Source organism: Leptosomus discolor, chromosome 27 (genome assembly GCF_034619465.1).
Source record: "Leptosomus discolor isolate bLepDis1 chromosome 27, bLepDis1.hap2, whole genome shotgun sequence".
Lineage (NCBI taxonomy): Eukaryota > Metazoa > Chordata > Aves > Leptosomiformes > Leptosomidae > Leptosomus > Leptosomus discolor.
In genome coordinates, this window is record NC_141417.1 from 2,213,736 (window position 1) to 2,233,355 (window position 19,620).

The 19,620-nt window shown below is 46.4% G+C and overlaps 1 protein-coding gene across 1 annotated transcript; it reads left to right on the forward strand.

The window, feature by feature from the left end:
* Window positions 1-5,604: 5,604 nt before the first annotated feature.
* Window positions 5,605-11,034, forward strand: LOC104342966 (keratin, type II cytoskeletal 4). Its single transcript, XM_086478682.1, has 9 exons — window positions 5,605-6,063; window positions 6,829-7,043; window positions 7,373-7,433; window positions 8,112-8,207; window positions 8,811-8,975; window positions 9,067-9,192; window positions 9,471-9,691; window positions 10,005-10,033; window positions 10,556-11,034. The coding sequence occupies exons 1-9, from the start codon at window positions 5,605-5,607 to the stop codon at window positions 11,032-11,034; spliced, it is 1,851 nt and encodes a 616-aa protein (XP_086334808.1).
* Window positions 11,035-19,620: the final 8,586 nt, after the last annotated feature.

Below are 19,620 nucleotides of genomic sequence, written 5' to 3' on the forward strand. Positions count from 1 at the left end.
CCACCGGGATCACATCAAAAAAGGGAACTTAAAACATATTCCTTTTGATTTCTGTTGTTTCTTTAAAGGGCTGGTGGTTGTGTTGGGGCACTTATTATCACTCAATTCCTGCTTCCCACCAGCCTTCCTTTTTCTCCTGATTAAGCCTTTGCTATCTGTGAAACAAGCTGTGGTATTTAATCCAGAATCCTTTCCCTGGAGTGCTCTGGGAAGCGTTTCTGGAAACGAGCTCTCTAGGACTCACCGTTCCATCAAAGTCTGTCTGACATAATTTTAGGCAAGTCAGTAGAGTTGTAGGAGTGAGGCGCACACGGGGTCACGGCGAGGAGGGGCAGGACTCCAGCGATGTTCTTTGTTCGCTGTCTTGGAGCAGTTCAGTCATCCATATGCAGGCAGGCAAGTCATAAAGGAAATCTCAATTCAAAAAAGCACATTTCACCTTCTGTAGTCAGCGAAGAGTAATTACATTACTGTTAGCTTCCTTGCTCAGTGTCCTGACACATGCACAAATGACAGCACCATCACTTCTGTCTTGGTGACTCAAGAGCTTTAAACTTTTTGCTCTTTTTCCAACAAATTGAATGGAGAACAAACATGTCGCCACTTGGTTTTTAGCGTTTGCCAAGAATACAGAAACGCCCTATTCCTAAATCGGGCAAGACCTATCTGCTGATGAGAAGTCTTACCAACTAAGCAGAGGTGGCACGGCTGCTCAGAGAGTGTCGTGTCCAGTCTTTGGTTAGTGTAAATTACGGCAGTCTTCTAACGTCAGCTTATTTATGCTGATTTGCACCAAATTTGGCTCCTACCCAATGCTATTCAATGGGTGTTTTAAGATTCATAAAGTCATCTCAGTCTCTTTGCATTTTTACAACATGTCTACCACAGAAGTGCGACAACAAAACACATTTTATACCTCTTCAAAATCTGCTGCAATAGGGTCATTATAAGGAAAAAACTCAGGAATGTGTTTGATTGCTTTTTTCAGCATCATTTTAGAAATCCTACGACTACCAGTTTAGGCTTTCAAAACAGATCAAAGGGAGATATTTCATTGTACATTTGAGCAGATTAAAAAAAGAAGCCAATAAATTAGTAACATAAATCAACCACAAAGGACTAAAGTGCTTTGTGATTAAACTGATGAAAGCCAGCAAGAAGAACAAAGAAAGGAACCATACAGAGGCAAGGTGGACAGATACGTGTTTTACAAAAGGGGGAATCCAGAGGGAATGTGTTTCCTATCCGAGGCAATCGTCGTGGTTCAGACCTGGAAGAGCTTTCTCTCCCTGCCCCGTAGTTCTCATGTGATAGGAAGCTATTTCCCAATCAAATATGAGGAGCACGAAAGAAAACAGGCACAATCTTTAATGAAGAAAACCACAAGAAAGATTTGACAAGAAAAGAACAATCGAGCAGCCATAAATATTCATTAAGAGGGGTTTAAGTATCTCATAATAGTTATGGTGTTCCCGTTGAAAACAAACAATCCTGTCGCTTTTTATGCAAGAGGAGAATAAGTCAGGGATATAACACAGAATTAGGGTGGCTTTCCCATCTCCAAACTCCCCACCCCCCCCCCACCCCATCACCATTTCAAGACCTGATGAGTTCTTTTGGCAAGTGCTTTACTTGAAGCCTATGCACAGCCTCTCAGAACACCAGCGCTCCGATGAATCAGCCAGGCGTTTCATGAGAAATTCAGCAGTATATCACAAAGCCGCACAAATCAAATCAAATATGGGCTGGGGCACTAGGGCTTTAGCGTAACAAAAGGAAGAGCTTATCTGCTGCGGGCTGAACATGCTTCCCAGGAGGACCTGACCCACCTTCCACGGGCAATTCCTTCCTTCTGTATTGCTCGGAGAATCTCTTCTGCCCAAGAAGCCGACTTCAACTGGAAGGGACAAGAGCTCCTGTAGATTTATAGGGAAGTTGCTGTAAGCTAATAAGAGCTGCAGTATTTTTTTTTTTTCCCTTTTCTAATATTTTTGCTTTAACATGCAGTGTGATGCCATCCCATTCAGGGGCCCGGTTTCCCATACATCCCTCATTCATTTCCACTGTGCAGTTCTGTGGGAGGAAGACAAAAACACCAAAAAGATCAAAAACAATCCTTTGCTTTGTTGCAAGCCTCAGCTTTACAGGCGCTAATCACCGCACGGAGATATGAGATGTGCATACATCAGGGACTGAGCAGATCTAGAGAGCGTGTGATGTTGTGTACTCTCATTAAGACTTCAAAGGTGCTAAAGAAATTTGGCGCCCAAAGGGTGGGACTAATTTCACCTAACTTTAACCATCCAGAAGTGGGGCGCCTGGTCTAGTTGTCTGGTTGTCTAGACTGCCTCTGGTAGTCAATAAGAATAGAGGTAAGTACCTCCAGAGGTGGATTCCTCCCACCTGACTTAGCTGCCTATTTCAGGACGTGATGAATCACCGTCTGGAGATGCCTATCTCTTTCCATTAGCCGTAGAGGGAGTCTCAAAGATGACATTAGAATACATGGCGAGTTTGATGGCTGAAGTAGGGAGGAAGGTGCACCCAGGCCCAGTGTTTGATGAATTTTATGAAGAACATCCTTTGAAAAACCCAGCCTTGACTTCTAACATAGAGCAGATGTAGGCTAATGAGAGGAAAAAATACACGACCGGACCGAATTCCCTTGGACAACTTCAGCTTTAGGATACAAGGGAACGAGGCTGCAGTAATCAAACCAATTCTTTATCGCCTCATGAATGACATGGACAAGTGTCCATATAGTTCAAGAAACTGTGTGTATAAAAATACATGTTACGACCCAAACTTGCATCTATCAAATGGTGCTAGCACACGTAGGTTATTGCCATTGTCCTATCCGAATGTAATGAGTTTTCTATGGCTGCAGATAATTACAGAGAATGAGCACGGCTCTTTGAGACTATCGCATAAAACATATTTTAAGAGCTTGTTCGGATTCATCTCCAGAGGCAACAAACAAATTAGTGAACTTCACATGTTCTTCTAATGAATTCCATTTTCGGCAGCACATTCAGGGAGAAGAACGCTGACAAAGGGAGAGATCGCAAGTTGTCAAAATGACTCATCCAACCCCTCATCAAAATATTTTCCTTTTTTGTGTCCTCAGTCCTTCCCCTCCTTTTTTTTTTTTTTCCCCTGAGTCAAAAAGATGCAATTTTTGCTTCAGAGTACTCTCCCATTCCCCATGTCCGTACTCACAACAACAAATCGTTGATTCTTGAGGTCTTATGCACCAACAGCCAAAACACTTGTTCTTCCTTGGAAAGACCTGAAAGACATTAGGTGAAACTTCTGGATAGCTGCCTTCTCACTGGGATTCAGGAGCCACCACAGGGATTTGGCTAACACAGAAATTTTACCCCTTAATGGTCAACCTGTGCCCAAAATCTCATACCTATCAGGAAGCCAGTGGCTCCGCTGAGGCATTTTGGAACTGGGGCTGCTGCAGCACAGTTGGTTCACAGAGGTTTAGTTGCAGTCTGTGCTGCGTTCCCGGTGTCTCCCACACAGCCGACGTGTATAATGGGGTGCAGAAAGGGAGCAGCGGCACACCAGCCTTCAGTCTGGTCCAGGATGCAGTTTTCCTACATAAAGCTCGTAACAATTGCTTTTTGTACTCTTCTCTGGATTCAAATAAGCATTTCGCTTCTGATAAATCGTTGTTTAGAACTTGAAGGATTCGGGAAGCTACAAGCTTTACCTTGAAGTCTCTAATATTTGTTTTAACTGATATTGCCTATTGTGCCTGGCAACCCGGTATGAACTGGGAGCCTAAAATACTATAAACAAAGGTGTGATCTGAAAGTCACGCTGTAAATATGTTGAATTATCCCATTTATACAGGGCAGAAGTATCAGTTTACGCAACTAATTTATACCACCAGCCCCTCAAACTCACCTAAGTTGCAATTACACATTCAATTAATAGCCTCGTAAATCTCGGTGCTGCAGTCACGTCCTATGGTTTCGGTGTGCATGTCTTCTTTTTAAGAACTTGACATTAGAAGGTTTTATGTTTTAACGAGGTTTAGCGTTGTTTTTATGATTTGCACGGCCTGATCCTAATTCTCGGAAAATGTTTTCGGAGGGGGTTAGTGAGGACGGGGGAACACAGCTACCGGGTGTCTCCAGATACCATCCCGTTGCTTGTGTAACATGCAGGCTTCTCTGAGCGTTGCTCCCCTTTGGTCTGGAAGGGCTGAGGGCATGTAGTTGTTTGCACTATAATGTCTCTTTTTCTCCCAAACACTTTATGCTCAAAGACCTGAAAGAGCCCTACTGTTTTGACTGTCCAAATGTCGCTTTGGAGAAGGCCCCAACATGGTTGGCAGATGCATTCACTGTCTCACCTCCTTGGGCTGGTGATTAGGAGAGAGAGAGATCCATCTTGCCAACGTGAGTCAAAGTCATCTCTGGTGTCCAGTCTACTCCACTCATTAAGACTTCCTCTGTTGATGGAGAAAGACCAGTGCTTGTGGAGAGTGAATCACCCCATTTCCCCTAAGCATGGACCCCGGGGCTGTTTCTCTTGGAGGTGTATCTCCCCTGAGTGTCAAGGACGTGTCTGGCAAAGTCACCCAACTTTTAGCTGTTGTGTCTTGAATGAGGTGGATCTCACCAGGCTGAAATGTGCTACTGTTCTGTTCCTTTTTTGTTCACTGCAGAGACTACCAGAAGATGAATCAAAAAGGTCTCTGACATCCAGCTTGGTAGAAGCTCCAGTATAGCGAGGGACAAATATTTAACCATGTCAAATGGACTTCAGGTTAAAAATTTGCAGCATTACTCAACTGAAAATGTCACTGACTGCACAGAATATATATCTGGTAAGCAAACTGAAATATGCCACAGTTCCTGGATGCAACCTGCTCCGTTTTGGTGGCGTTTCATGGTGGTAAGAGAAGGTCAGTGTGAAATGCTGCATGGGAACACTTTTGGGGGGGCATTTTGAGTCCTTGCATATCAATCCAGATCCATAACTCAGTGAATTCACTGGTGTTTCAGGTACAGAAATGATCCACCCATCACAACACAACTTCCACGCTGTTTTTCCGTGGTTGACTTTGTTTTTTTTTGTTTTGTTTTGGGTTTTTTTGTTACCTTTCCGCGCCCAAAGATTGTGAAACTACCCCCACAAAGTGCAAGTCTGCAAAACACGCCATCATACACAAAAACCCATGAGACACAAAAACCCATGAGACACAAAACCCCAAACGACACAGTGCAAACAAATCACAAAGAGTTTCTTCAAAAATGTTTGCTAAACTATAATTAGCGTAAGTTAGGGGAACACTTCAAACCGTAATATATTCTAAGCCAACTTGCAAACAGAGCACTTTTAGATTCCTTTTTATTTCCTCAGTAGTTAGTATTTGCTGGGCTGTTTTGCATTTGAGGAGCATTTATTGCTGCCAGGCAAACCAAACCCTTAAGCGCTTTAAATTAACGTCCTGATCCTATCAAGGCCAGCTTCCCAAATATATATAAGGGGTAGCATCACCGTGTCACTTCAGCGGGATCTCTGTTCCTCTCCTGCAGAATAGCTTCCCCTAAACTTTCATATTCCGCCTTCAAATAAGCCACGATGAGCAGGCAGGCGCCTACGGTGAGATCTGTCCTGGGACGAAGAGGCTTCAGTTCAGCTTCGGAGATTTGTGGTCGAAGCTACGCCGCCTCTGCCTGCCAACCTGTGCGATGTGGAGCTGGTGCCTACAGCAGCAGGAGTGTCTGCAACCTGGGTGCAAACAGGAGAATTTCCTACGTGAACGGGGTCTGCGGTACTGGATGTTTTGGAGAGTTTGGCTTCGGAGGTGTAGGCTACGGTAGTGTTGGAGGAAGGGTTGGCCTTTGTGGCCCCAGGGGATATAGTATTGTGCGAGGGTACCCCGACCGCAAGGCTGATGGCATCCAAGGTATCTGCATTGATGAACGGCTTCTGAAGCCCCTCTGCGTTGGGGTCGACCCGCTGGAACATGAAATACGCTGTCAGGAGAAGGAACAGATCAAGACCCTCAACACCCAATTTGCCTGCTTCATCGACAAGGTGAGTGCAAACCTGCTCCGTGCTTGTGCTTCTTTGAGAAAAATAAACCACAACCAGCTTCCTCCAAAACCCCAGTCCAGGAGTCGCTGGGCTGGGTCCATGCAAGGGTCCAGATTCTCACAGAGCCACGTCGGGTCAGAGTGAGATCTTCAGTATTGGGGAAGGGCTCGTTCCAGCTGGTGTTTGTATCGTGGCACCGGACTTTCTTGCAGGTGACCTCAGTTCAAGGCTGGATTTCTCATCGCAGCCTTGTTCTAGCTCAGCTAGACGGGCTCGTCTCTCTGACCTGTGTTAGACCCTTTTTCCCCCTTTGTCTTTAAATATAGTGGCTGTTCCAAAAACATTCCTGAAGGCAAAGGAGGTTAATCTTGATTCAGGCACCTAAACATTAGATATCTAAGTCTGAGCTGTCACCTTAGGATCCCTTTGTAGAAAAACCAGAGACAAACAGGTTTCACCCTCTGGGGACTCAATCTTGTCCTAAAATACATCAGAGGCATCGTCCAGAGGAGCTTTATTTCATTTCATTGGTGAGAAAGGCAGATTCAGACATGTGACTTTCAGATTTCTAAATAAGGGCAGATAATTTTCTGTTCACCATGGCAGGGCAGATAATTTGGTGATCACCGTGGCATATCACCTCTCGCTTCCCAGAAATGCTATTCTATCACCTGCAGCTTCACAGTGAGAGCAGACAGTTAAAATACGTCCCAACTTATTGCATTCATCTCTTTATTTGAAGAATTATTATATTTTGGCCTGCAGGTTCGATTCCTGGAGCAGCAGAACAAAGTGCTGGAGACCAAGTGGGGCCTCCTGCAGCAATATGTCCTACCAAAGAAAGGGAAAAACCTTGAGCTGTACTTCGAGAATTACATCTGTGACCTGCGGAAGCGCCTGGACTGCTTGCTGTGTGAAAAGCAAAAACTGGGCAGCGAAGAATGTGCCACAAGCCAGCTGGTGGAGGAGTTCAAGTGCAAGTAAGGGCCTTCAGGTCTCCTCTAGCTGTTGGCATTTCACTTCTCTGGTTCATCTCAGGCAACGTCTCCCAGACATGTGGCACATCGCCTTCGGGGATGTCACATTCTTCTGTCTCACTTGCAAACTCTTTGCATTGTTAATGCTGTTGTTGTTCATGAAGGAGCTTCTGATCTTGGCATGGTCTAATGCTTGGTCTCCAGACAGTGATCCTGCAGTGCCTGATGGCAGCCTCTGAGCAAGTGAAGGTTCTTACTTATACCTGATGGGTAATGTCTGTGTGTCTGATAGTATTGCTTCCCTCGGCCCTTTTCTTCTCCTTTTCCAACAGATATGAAGAGGAAATCAACAGGCGCACAACTGTGGAGAATGAGTTTGTGGCACTCAAAAAGGTGAGAAGCTCAAAATACACGAATCATTATACCTATAATGGGTTTATTGGTGTAAATCTTGGCTGAGAGTGCATTATTAGCAAACGCCTGGCGAAAGCGTTACGAGCAGAAGGAGGGAGGCCTGTAAAGAGGCACAGGGTCAGAAAAAGAGGCAAAGGCAAGTAGAAAGTAAAAATAATGTATCCTCAAAGCTTATCCTCAAAGCTTACACCATCAGCGCTACAGCAACAGTTTTATTACTCCAAGCACACTCTTGAAGTGTAATGGGTGGGTGTATTTGTGTAAGAGGGATGGAGTGGGAGAGGTCACACTGGAAAACCTGGTGTCTAAGGTGGTGGTTATTTTCTGACTGTCTCTTCACATCCTTTATACGTGGATATCAGAAAAGCAGAAATTATTTGAACAATATTAAAAAATTGTGTTTAAATACTCATAAGTCAATTCTGAGTTTGTAGCTAGATCCTAAGTAATAAATAAACTAATCCCTGTAAGTCACGTTGGAATGGTTTTGTTTTCCTTTAGGAGACACCAGGGCATCTTGACTCACCCTCTCACACCTTTCTGTTCTTGAAATCTTGTTGAAACTTGTTTCTGTTTTGTTGGCGCTGCCTCTGTCTTCTGTGTGTTTCTCCAATGTTTTCAGCAAGATTGGGCTGGAACACGTCTCCTCTCTTCCAGGATGCAGACTGTATCTTTTTGAACAAGGAAGAGCTGGAGGTGAAGGTGGATCTGTTAAGAAGGCAGTTGGAGTTGTTGAAATGTGTGTTTGAGGAGGTGAGTTTCTCTGGTCCATCCCAGCAGTTTGGTGGTGCCGTCTCATCCTTCAGGTGCTCCAGGTTTCTACAGCTTGAAACCCCTCTTGGACGTGTCTCATCCCAAGCCCTGAATACTTGAAAGCGTACAAGTATGAGGTTGATATAATATTAACATGATTATGCTGGAAATAGGGCGGTTCCCCCTTTCTAAATGCAGCTCCGGGTATGAATTGGCTGTGTCCTAACTCTGCCCTTGGGAAAAGACATCCGTCTGTCTAGTTACTCTGGATTGCAGTTGGCTGATTAGAGCTAAAGAAACTCCCAGCTTAATCCTGTCATTAACATCAGTAAAGCAGCTGAAGATGACAGGATGCCAAGGGTTAAGTCACCCAAATTCCTTGCCCTTGATGTGGACAGATTTGCTGCAGGTCAGCATGTAGGTCAGCAGCTGACATGTGGCAACTCATCCAGCAGGGAGGGTTTTCTGCTGAGCCAACCTGAGGGACATTTCTTGACTTGTTACATCTGTCAGCTGAGCAGTGTGGCTCTTTGTCCCAGCCCTTCCTTCACTACAAAGTCTGAGAATTGCTAAGAGCTGACTAAGCCATTCCCCAACCTGTAGGAACGAGCTCAGGTAGATCGCCAGCTATGCGACACTTCGGTCATCGTGAAAATGGACAACAACCGAGACCTGGACATGGAAAGCATCATCAAGAACGTTGAATGCTGGTACCAAGAAATAGCTCAGAAGAGCAAAGAAGAAGTTGATGCTTTCTACCAAACCAGGGTGAGTAGGAAGCAACCTGGGTGTCTGCCTGGCAGCTTAACAAACTGCAGGTCAAAAAACAAACGACGATTGTCTTGTTCCTCGGTTCCAGTTTCAGGAGCTTCAGGACAAGAGAGGCAAGTACTGCGATGATCTGCAAAGCAACAAGTGTGAGATTTCAGAGCTAACCCGGATGATACAGAAGCTGCAATGTGAACTGGAGAATGTGAAGAAGCAGGTAGGAGAGGCCCAGAGGCGATGTTTCCAGAAAGGGCAATGTCTTGGAGGACAGCTCAGATATGGGGAAAGATGACGCATTGGCCTCTAGTAGACTTAAGACCTTGTCTGGGTTGCAGCTGGAAAGTGGATAGTTGAAAAGTGGATAGAGGGAAGGGACGCTGGTGGTTTTTCTCTCTGTTTGCAATTGGAAGAGTAGACTAATCCAAAACCAGAATGTCCAGGAATTAGGAAACGAAGCCTTGAAGACACCTGCGCTGTTATCCTCCCCTCTGACAGGTCTCCTGCCTGCAAACCTCCATTTGCGATGTTGAGCAGCGTGGGGACTGTGCCCTGAAGGATGCCCGGGAGAAGCACGTTGAGCTGCAGAATGCCCTCCAGAAGGCCAAGGATGAGCTGGCTTGCATGCTGCGGGACTACCAGGAGCTGCTGAATGTCAAGCTGGCCCTGGATATTGAGATTGCAACGTATAAGACTCTACTGGAGGGCGAAGAGAGCAGGTGGGTGACAGAAACCTTGACACTTTTCTCCTGTATATCAGAGGCCAGAAAGATACCAGCTCCCCAGCGAATTTTGCAGCTCCAGGATCCTCCCAGGCTCACAGAAACTGGGGCTGGAGAGACGGCTGGAGGCCACACAGGCCATCCTTGTGCCAGCAAAAACAGTTCCTGTCCTAGGGATAATCAGACGTGTCATAACAAGGGATTAAGTGGGCTGGATGTACGGCTGGAAGTTATGAATAACATCAGGTCTCTAGACGAGCATGCAACTGGTTAATAGGATAACGTGCATTTCTCTTCTCTCCCCCAACAGGATATGTGTGGGGAACCCGGTGAGCGTGTGTAAGTAACCTGAAGGTTTTCAGCCATGTGGGTTTCTCATTTTAGGAAAGGCAGTTTATGGGGTAGCATTATCTGTCTGCCCCACCTCCCTCTATCTCTGCCACCTTTCTCCACGTCAGCCAGGGCTGATGTTGAACGTTTAGTGCCAGAAATCTCAAATACCTCTGAATTTCAAAAAAGTCATCTTTTGGATGGAAGGGTTAAGGTCAAATTCATGACCCTTTCCTACTCTTGGAAGCAACAGCAAGCTGTCCTGGTGAACCCGCCAGTCAATGCACCGATGTGCATTGGACCTAGACAGAATATGCCACCAGCCAGATGAGCAGCGTGGGAACTGGGAGGATCTGTGAGGGGATGTGTTGGGACATGGGGGAGGAGTTGGAAGGAACAGGGGCTCAGCTACGTTGGACAAATCTACAGGAAATCAGGTTTGGTCGGTTCTGGCGTTCATGAAACAACTTGCCTTGTGACAGTCTTCCAGTTTTCCTCTCTAAATAACTAATCCCGTGGGCTGTCTTGCAGCTGTGGTCAGCAGCGGCTACAATATCCCCGATGACTGCGGGATGCTGGCTGCAAACGGGGCTGTGTGCGGCTACGGCTCCCTGGGGAGGCGGTCCGGACGACACAGCTCCCAGAACGGAGGATTCAGCTCCCGGAGTGCTGGGATCCACCCCAAGAGAGTCATTAGCTCGGTGGCCAAGCAGTGTGTCCCAGAGGTGTTTTGCCAAGCTGCAGGGGTCAACTGCAAAAACGGGGGATTCAGCTCCCGGAGTGGGGGGTACCCAGCCCGCACCGTCATCAGCACGGGAAACGGGGGCTTGAACGCTAGGATGGGGGCTTGCCAGGCTGGTGGGGTGGTCAGCTTCGGAAACCAAGGCTGCGTCATCAGGCAGCTGGGGGGCTCCCCTGTCGTCGTTGCAAACAGCCCTGAAGTTGTGGGGTGCAACAACGCCGTGGTGGGGAACTACGGGGTTGTCAGAGACCCCTGTGTTGTTCCGTAGGGCCATCAGCTGGGGAGGTGGCACTGCCAGGAACGTTGGAGAGCGATGCTTAGGCACGCCGTTCCTACCACTGAGATGATGTAGGATAGTTTCTCTGCCCACTAGTAGCAACGTTTGTCACCAAGCCCACTCCCACATCTATTAGCATCAGATATATACCCCACCAAATTACGTCTTCAGAGTCCCTAAGGACATCTAAAGACAACAACCCTAAAGACACATCTAGCAAGCTTCCCCAGCAGATGCTCGACACAGTATTATTTCTCTGAGTTTATACTGTCTAGCTTACCGCAGCTTTAAGGGTTTGCTTGTTGCGCTGCATCCTCTCTCTCTGGCTTTTCCCATAACGAGCAGATTCATTAACAATGTTCTTCCTTACAAGTCACCTCTTTTTCTTCCAGCTCCTCCCAAAGCATTTCAGAAAAGAGAGTGATGATTTAACTTTCCCAGGAGGCACTGCAAAGAGCACGCTCCCCTTTCTCTTTTTTCCTTTTATTTTTTTTTTTTTTTTTTTTTTTGTCAAAGGAGAAACCCTGAGCTGCAAATTTGAGCTTAAATTTTAAACAAGGCAATTTCAACTTTCAAAGCACCTGCTAGTTACACTGCAGCCATAGGCTTTTCGTGGAATTTGCTTACAGATGAATACGTAGTACTTTCATTTGCTTCTGCATGTTAGGGATGGCTAGTTGAAAGCGTGCTGATTTTTAGAAGAGCTCACCCCCTATCCCTACTCCCAAAATACCGAGGGAAGTTATTGGTGCATAAACCTTCTGAGTTTGACATCTTGTACTCACACGAACAGAGCTTCTTTCGTTTGACTGCTCAAACTTCCCAGCTTTTCACTGCGCCTTCAATAAACTGCATTGAAAGTACATGTTTTGCCTCTGATTTTTTCCACAGATGGTATTTAAAGAAATCACAAAATGGGTGAAGAAGTACTCTTTCACAGTCTGTGGGAGAAAGAAAAAAACCAAACAGACCTTTTGACTCTCTTTAGGCTGTTTGCAGCACGGTGGGACTCGGGTGCTGGGAGAGTCCAATGGTGTGGATTCTGTTTTACCTCCTCATATCACATCACCTGTAAGATATTTTATAGCCCAAGTAACAACTGGTGTCAAAGATTGCCAGAAACCTCCAAAATAATTCTGAGTGCTGTAAGATGTCCTCTATGACAAGTTTCCCAGCCTGCAGCTGCACTCACTGCTGCAACCTCAGAACAACATTTTGATCTTTCCATGTCACTGCAGTTGAATGCAGACAGATGCCAACACTGACCTGGGCTCAACGGGCTTGTGATCAGGGTTATGGCTCTGCCGGAGTCACGTGTATTTCAGACATAAATACCTTTGCTTCGGTGCCACCAGGGCTGGCAAAGTGTGACATTTACCCTGTAGGACTTAAAAGGCAAAAGGCTAAGTTATGAGATCTCTTGGCCATAACGGGGTGGGATCAACTTTGTCTCAGTTTTGAAGTCTCCGATGTAGAGCTCAACATGGGAGCTGGTTGCTGGGGGCTCATTTAATGGAATGAAACCAACGTTTCCATGGGGTGATTCATCTGACCAAACACAGGCGCCTAGTTTAGCATGAAGTGCATCAAGCTCTAGACTCTACTGACTGCATCAATTAGATCTCTCCTGGCTCTGCAGGCAGCCTGGGGCAGGGGTATTAGCACAACCTGAGACACCACCATGCAAGACGCCTGCATGTACTCAAACGAATACACCCTGCCTGTCATCCGCTGGATTTGCAGACGCTATTATCACAGTGAGTTTCTTCCTGTCTCCAGCACATGAAGAATTACAGGTCACACAGCACCACTAATCTCCCTGCTCTCACAGGGCAAGATTCTAATTGCAACCCCAAAAAAAAGAGTGAATATTAAAGACTGACACAAGCAAGAAGATAAGCACCTCTGGGGAAGCGCATAAGGTGTCATTTCTATGCTAGGAGTAAAAACTCTTTCATCTAACTTTGACTATCTGCGTGTCAGACTCTGGTTAGGTGAGGCGGACAGTCCTCCACCTCAGCCCCTCTCTCAAACAAGGAAACCCAGTTCAGCCATTACACATTAACTTCTACGTGGCTATGATTAGATGAGATGGAGCCCACCTTGGCGGCGCTTAATGCACTCACCGCTTGCGTACGTAGTTGGGAAAGAAGGCAGGCCAGTGCTTAGAGTCCCTGCTGAGGCATCAGGCAGCCTCAGCTAACTGCCTGAATGTCACCGATTCCCCGCGCGGTTTCAAGACGTCACTCGGGGCCACGGCCAGGCGGCGTGTGCAGGATGACTGCCCAGGAACCACCGTGGCCATCCCTTTGCAACCCATAGCCAGAACAGCTCGGTTTGGCTTTGTTTCAGAGGCCACTTCTCGTTGGGTTTTGCTGTTGCTAAAAAAGACGGTTGCTTGAGAAAGAGGAGGTGGAGGAAGCCACAGCTTTGGGACCTGGGGCTAGTCCTCACCAGCTGCTGCTGGTTGACTCGACCAGTTGGTCTTGCCGTGGCTTTGCATGACGTTCCCAGCCTCGAAGGGGTGAAAGCCCAGTAAGACCCAGGTTTTCCAGAGCTTTCCCCTCCTGACCATTAAAGTTGGGACACCAAAGTGTCCCCAAATAAGAGAAGACACAAGCCTGGGCTCTCAGTTGCAGTGCCTGATTCTCTTGCTTCAGGGGTGAACTGCAGACAGGAGTCTAAAATAGATTCCTAACATTAGCAAAGGTGACTTCTCCCATCCCAACCGAGGAAGCAGTAGGCAACTGCCTAATTTCAGTGGGAGAATAATTATCTTTTAGTGGACTGAATAATAGAGAGAAGAAAGGGAGATGATACTACCTCCTCCAAAACAAGGGCAGCTCCTTTCCTCCTCATGTTTGAGCCAACACCCAAATATTCTTAGCTATAATTTTAGCAAACCAAAGAGGAAAATGAAGGCTGCATTTATTTTTTCTCTATGGCTACAGCCGAATGGGCTAGCTCTTAAGATTTTGTCACAGTAGCAAAAGGAAAAGGTTCATCTCAAGTGGCTTTCAAACTATTCATTAAAGCTTGTATTACAAGCTCAGGAACATTTCCTGGTAAGTGATTGCTACCTTTCCTTCCCATTTTTTTTTTTAAATCTTGAAGATTGTTTCAACTATTTTTTTTCTCTTCTTTCTAATAGCAATTATCTTAAACAAACAATTGTTTTAAGCTGGGGAACTGGATTTTCTGTCAATTAAAAATAACCAGACAAAACCTTTTGATAATTGAGAAATGCTTCCATTCAGTTCTTTCAGTAAAAAATATTAATAATTTGAAAATATCGTTCCGGTGATTTTATTCTCTGAAATGTTTTGGTTTTGATGTTTCGGCTGACCAATAAAAGCACCCCAAGCCAAAGCCTACCATGGTCAAGGAGATGAAGAAGCAAACTGGAAGAAGCAAAGCCATCTAGACTAAGTGTATAGTCCAGGTCTCCTCCATCATCCATGGGGTGACTCGGAGGGTGCCCCCTCCCAAAACCAAGCATGTCTTGGGTGTGTTGTGAAAAGAGTGACTCTACTCCTCTGTCAGGCAACCTCCTGCAAATATGTCACCACCCTTTATAACCAGTATTTTCTATTTCAACCATCCTGTCCAGGGTGGAAGATTTCTGCCGTAAATTCGTCTCCAAAAAAGAAAGCCTTATCACACTGACCCGCTCACCCTGAACTTAATTTATGGACCAGAAAGGGTGACTCACCTTCTCCTAAAGCATCTCTCTCACTAAATACACCAAGACAGTAATATGGGAAGAGGAGGAAGAGGTGGGACTCTTACAGGAACAGAGAGAAAGTCATCTCCAGGAAAGAGATCTCCACAGTGTGTCCCTGCAGTACAAGGCAGAAGAGACGGCACAACCACAGCAATCAACTGAAAGAAGACACTTTGCGGTAGATAGTTGAACTGGTAATTAACCCCAGTGGAACACATTAAACAAGGAAATGTTCTCCAGGCCAAGATTGGCATTTAAGCTTTTTCACTTGCTCATTATTCCCTGAGCGTGTGTGATAGTTACCATAATGTTTTTTCATGTCGAGAGCAGACACCAATTACCACCAGCCAAACAAAACCATGCAGGCTTAAAAGCCGTTTATTTCATCCAGCCATGTCCAACATAAGGGATATTTTCAAAGTCCGCCACTAGACGGGCTCTTTCCCTTCCTGCTCTGCTCCTTTCTCCTCTCTCTACCTGGAATGAGCTGAGGATGCCAGACCTCTGCGGTCTAGCTTTGGACAATGGGCCTTTGAAGCCTTTTTAGCTCAGAAGCAGCAGGAAAAAAGCAAAAGCACATTCATCCAGGCTTTGAATCAGTAGCAACAGCAAGAAATTTGAACAGCTTTGCTGGGACAAGAACCCTCTTTGGCCTCTGTGCAAGTCTATGGAGACCTTGGTGGTGGCCCACACACAGGATTCAACGAGGGCGGCACAAGATGTGGGAGTACGAACCATAGTTTTGGCTTCAAGGATCTCGGAGACTGCGGGGACCCCAGTGAGTGCAGAAGGTTTGGAGTTTGCAGCAGCAGAGGAGCTTCCAGGATGAATCATGGTGATGGTGATCCTGATCCCACCCACTCTGCAAGCAGTGAAAACAGCCAAAGCATCAGCCGAGATGAAAGCTCCCAGCAATGGTACAGCTCTGGGGATGATTCATAGATAAAGAAACCTCAGGAGCAAATCTGCCTGCTTTGCTGATAAGGTAGGAGCAGGAATTTTGCTTTATTCTGTGGTGAATTCCTTACACAGCCAAACTGGGAAGCTCCAGACACATCAGAAAGATATGGGTTGGAATATTCCACTTTAAATAAAAAATCAAAAATCAACCTGTGTAATTTCAGCTTTTTATCCTAGGTGTTAAAAAAAAAGTTTCGATAGCCCAAAATTTCCTGGAGGACAGAAGTTGCATTTTTGGGGCCTGACGAAGCGGATGTAGACTGATTGAATTTTTTACCATTACTCCCGGAATTATTATCAGGGATTATTTCCTTTCTTTTTCTTTTTTCTTCAGCTATCCAATTTTCAAGCTATGTCTCCAGCTCTCAGAAAGCACGGTGAGCACAGTGGTTCCATTTCTCCTTTCTGGTTCCTGGACCAAATGAGATGGTCTAGCTCTCCTCCTGACTTGTTCCTTTCTGTTCGTTAACGAACGCAGCATCTGCTATAATTATTACTATATTATTATTTCTCCTAGCACACAGAGGAGGCAGACAAGCAGGGCGTCTCGTGGCTGCGCAGGTGGGAAAGCCGAGGCTGTATTTTCAGGCCTGCATCTGCAGCCCAAGGAAGCGGACAGACACTTTGCATGGCAGGTGGGAACAAACGATACCCAAAGAGCCTGCCACAAAGCAGACCGTGGATAAATACAGGTAAGAAATTAGCCGGTAATTAGCTCCCTCTGTGAACACTCATTCCTTGCAGCCAGACGGCTCCACAATCCACATCATATTCGAAAGCAAGTTGTTTCTTGTGATGTGGTCAACGTTACTAACGGGAGGCAGGGGGAAGGCTTTAGTCAGAGATCTCACTTGGGATGGATCAGGGTAGGAGCAAGATATTCTGGGCTCGTGGTCCAGGCTCAGCATGCGGGTGGAGGATTCTCCATCTCCTTGGGTACAAGCAATACAGGATCACGCTGGACCTTTCTCGCCTCTGCTTAATACGGTATCTTTCCTTTTAAGGTGAATTTAATAGCAACCCCAGTTTTCTTTGGATGCTTCAACTCAGCTGAGCTGGAACAAAGTGAATGTTGGACCTTTGGTGGTCCAACCAAACATCGGGGTAAATTCTGACCTGGCTGTCCCTAAGCATTTTCGGGGGTTCAAGCTTTCTCTTCTACATCAATGAAACCTTTTCAGGGGGTCTGCTCTTCTCAAAACACGGGCCAGCAGATTTAACTTTCCTTCTCCACTTTTTCTAGGCTTATGTCACCGAGGTGGCTCGAGGAACCTCCCAACCGCAGACAACACGATCCTCAAGTCTGCTTAGAAGAAATGAAGGGAACCCAAACCTAAACCAGCCATGCAAGCCAAGTGGCTAGTTGAGTGTGAGCTGCTCGGTGTCTGCATGCAGCTGGTCCTGTGTCGGCTCCCGAGGAGCCGGACAGTGCACGCCATGCCGTGACAGAGCCGCGGGGCAGGGCGGATTTGTTGAGGCAGGAGCTGGAATTGCTGAGATGTCTGTTGAAGAGGTAGCAATTCCTCCCTTTCTGTCCCCAGGGAAATGCAGGTTATGTTTTTTTTTCCTGGAAACACCCTCATCTTTAGCACAGCCCAGTTTAGTGTAGACAGAGTTGGGTTTCGGAGGTGGACCGTCTCCTTACCCAACACACTCACCAATAGGGCTTGTGTGCTAGCTGCATATGGGAACACAAATTCCACTGATATTCTTCAGGGTTCAGGTGCTACCTACACAGGGAATCCTCTGCCTATACCCAACGCTTGGTAGCTGTGGCCCAGTTCAGGAGGTGGATTTATCCTTTTTCAGGACGAAAGGAGGCTTGGTATATTCCTCAGTGATGAATCACTCCAGGTCAGATCGTAGCTGCAGGATGAAGACTCACATTATACAATTAGTTCTGCATTTCCCCAAAAGCGATGCAAATGAGGGGGAATCGCCCCGGACTGCAGCTTTTTGCAACCTTTAGGCACAAGCTTTACAATGCCTCCATCGCTGTGAAAATGACAACCGATGGCACCCAGGCACCGGCAGAAACCCCAGCACTGAGCAGAGCTCAGAGCGCAGCAGGCATCAAGGCTTTGTACCATCAAGCGAGGACCCGTCAGCTACTGAATACCATCGCACCAGAGCAACCGCCAGCTCTGGAGGAGCCCAGATGTTGACCTAGGATAGTGTATGAAACAGGAACTCTGCCAGCTTTCTTGAAACTGGCTGTTTTACACAACAAGCATTAAATTAAGAATGTTATTACGAGAAGAAAGCAGGCAGGTGGAAGGATAAAGCATAAAAACCTTTTACATGGGCTATTTTATACAAGCAGCATTAAATTAACAAAGTTATGGTGAGAAGAAAGCAGGCAGTGGAAGGATAAAGCATAAAAGCCTTCTACATTTTACAGAATCTTTCAGTTCTGGGGTCCAGGAAAGAGGATTCAGTGAGAAACTGAGAAACAGGGTCGGAACACTCAGCATCCGAGACCTCCGGCTTTAGAGACCAGCCCATGAGTGTGCCCCACAGTGCTCTGCTTGTGACAGCAATGACGGGTTTGGGTGGGAAGGAGGTGCTAAACCTCTGCAGAGCAACAGGCAATTATGCGAAACCCAGTAGCAATCTCACGAGCAACTGGTTCTCTTTATCATACGCTCTTGGAATAACTTGAAAGAAGTCACTCAAAGGGGGTATGAAGTTTTAGGGACAGCGCACCTTGGGTGTTTGTCAGTCCTTAATTGAAATGAGGACAACGAAGCCACAGTTGTCATGCTCAGTAATTAAAGGGAAAGTAAAGCCACTCGTCTGTCCTTTGACAGGTAGCCTGTCTGCAGACGGGTATTTGTGAAGCTGAGCAGCGCGGTGACGGCGCTTGCAAAAACGCCCGGGAGAAAAAAAACACGAAATGCTCTCTGCGTTCAGCCAAGGAGGAGCTGGAAGGCCAGGTGTGCAATTATTAGGATGTCTTGAACACCAAGCTGGGTTTTGGTCACTGAGATTTCCACATGCAAGCCATTTCTGGATGGAGAACAAGAGAGGCAGGTGCTTAACAATCCCTGGTATCACACGCAGTGCCCAGCAGGCAGATTACCCCGTCGGAGAAAAAGCAACCACATAATAACAAGAACAAAGAGAGTAACGAGGCAAAACACCGATGTGTGGCTGTTGCTTCAAGAAATTACACCGGAGTTCCCCAGACGGATCTCCTCGGCATGTGCATCCCCACTGAGCGGAGGAGGAAGATGGGTGCCTGATTCACTCAGGATCACCCGGGTGCAGAGTTAAGAGTAGCCGTTAAACGAAACTGTGAATTTCTAAGGTCCCACTCAGTGCAGTTTCTTCTGAGAGGCGCAGATTTGCCTAATAGCACATTTCCTTTTATCCTCCATCATGGCCAGGGACTCCTGTTGACACAGCTATGAACAAATGTATGATTCACATGAAGATTTTCTCTTTTCCATTTCTCTGTGCTGTTTCTGGCCTTCTTGTCCAGTTACTGAGCGCTGGGTTTTCTGGGTTCTCAAAGTTTGGTGCAATGGATGGTAATAGTGGCCCAGTTGGATTTCAAGCTCAGAGTGGTCATATCTCTGGCCATGGAAGAAAGCGTTTCCTAAAACAGGAGATTTAGGCCAAGAAGTGAAGAAATGCACCTCAGAAACATAGTGAAATCAAAGAGTGACCTTGCATCTCCGAAGGCATAGGGATCCCTGCAAATGCTGGAGGACACAGCTGCAGCAGAGAAGCGTTTGGCTTTGGGAGGAGGGAGTACCAGTCCAGAGGTATAATCGTTACCGTTGCTTGCCTTTATCTCCCTGAATGTGTGGTTTGCTAGCAATTCAGAGAGTTAATCTCTGGAAATGGAGGTTCCAACCCTGTAGGCTTGCTGAGCTGCGGAAATAGAG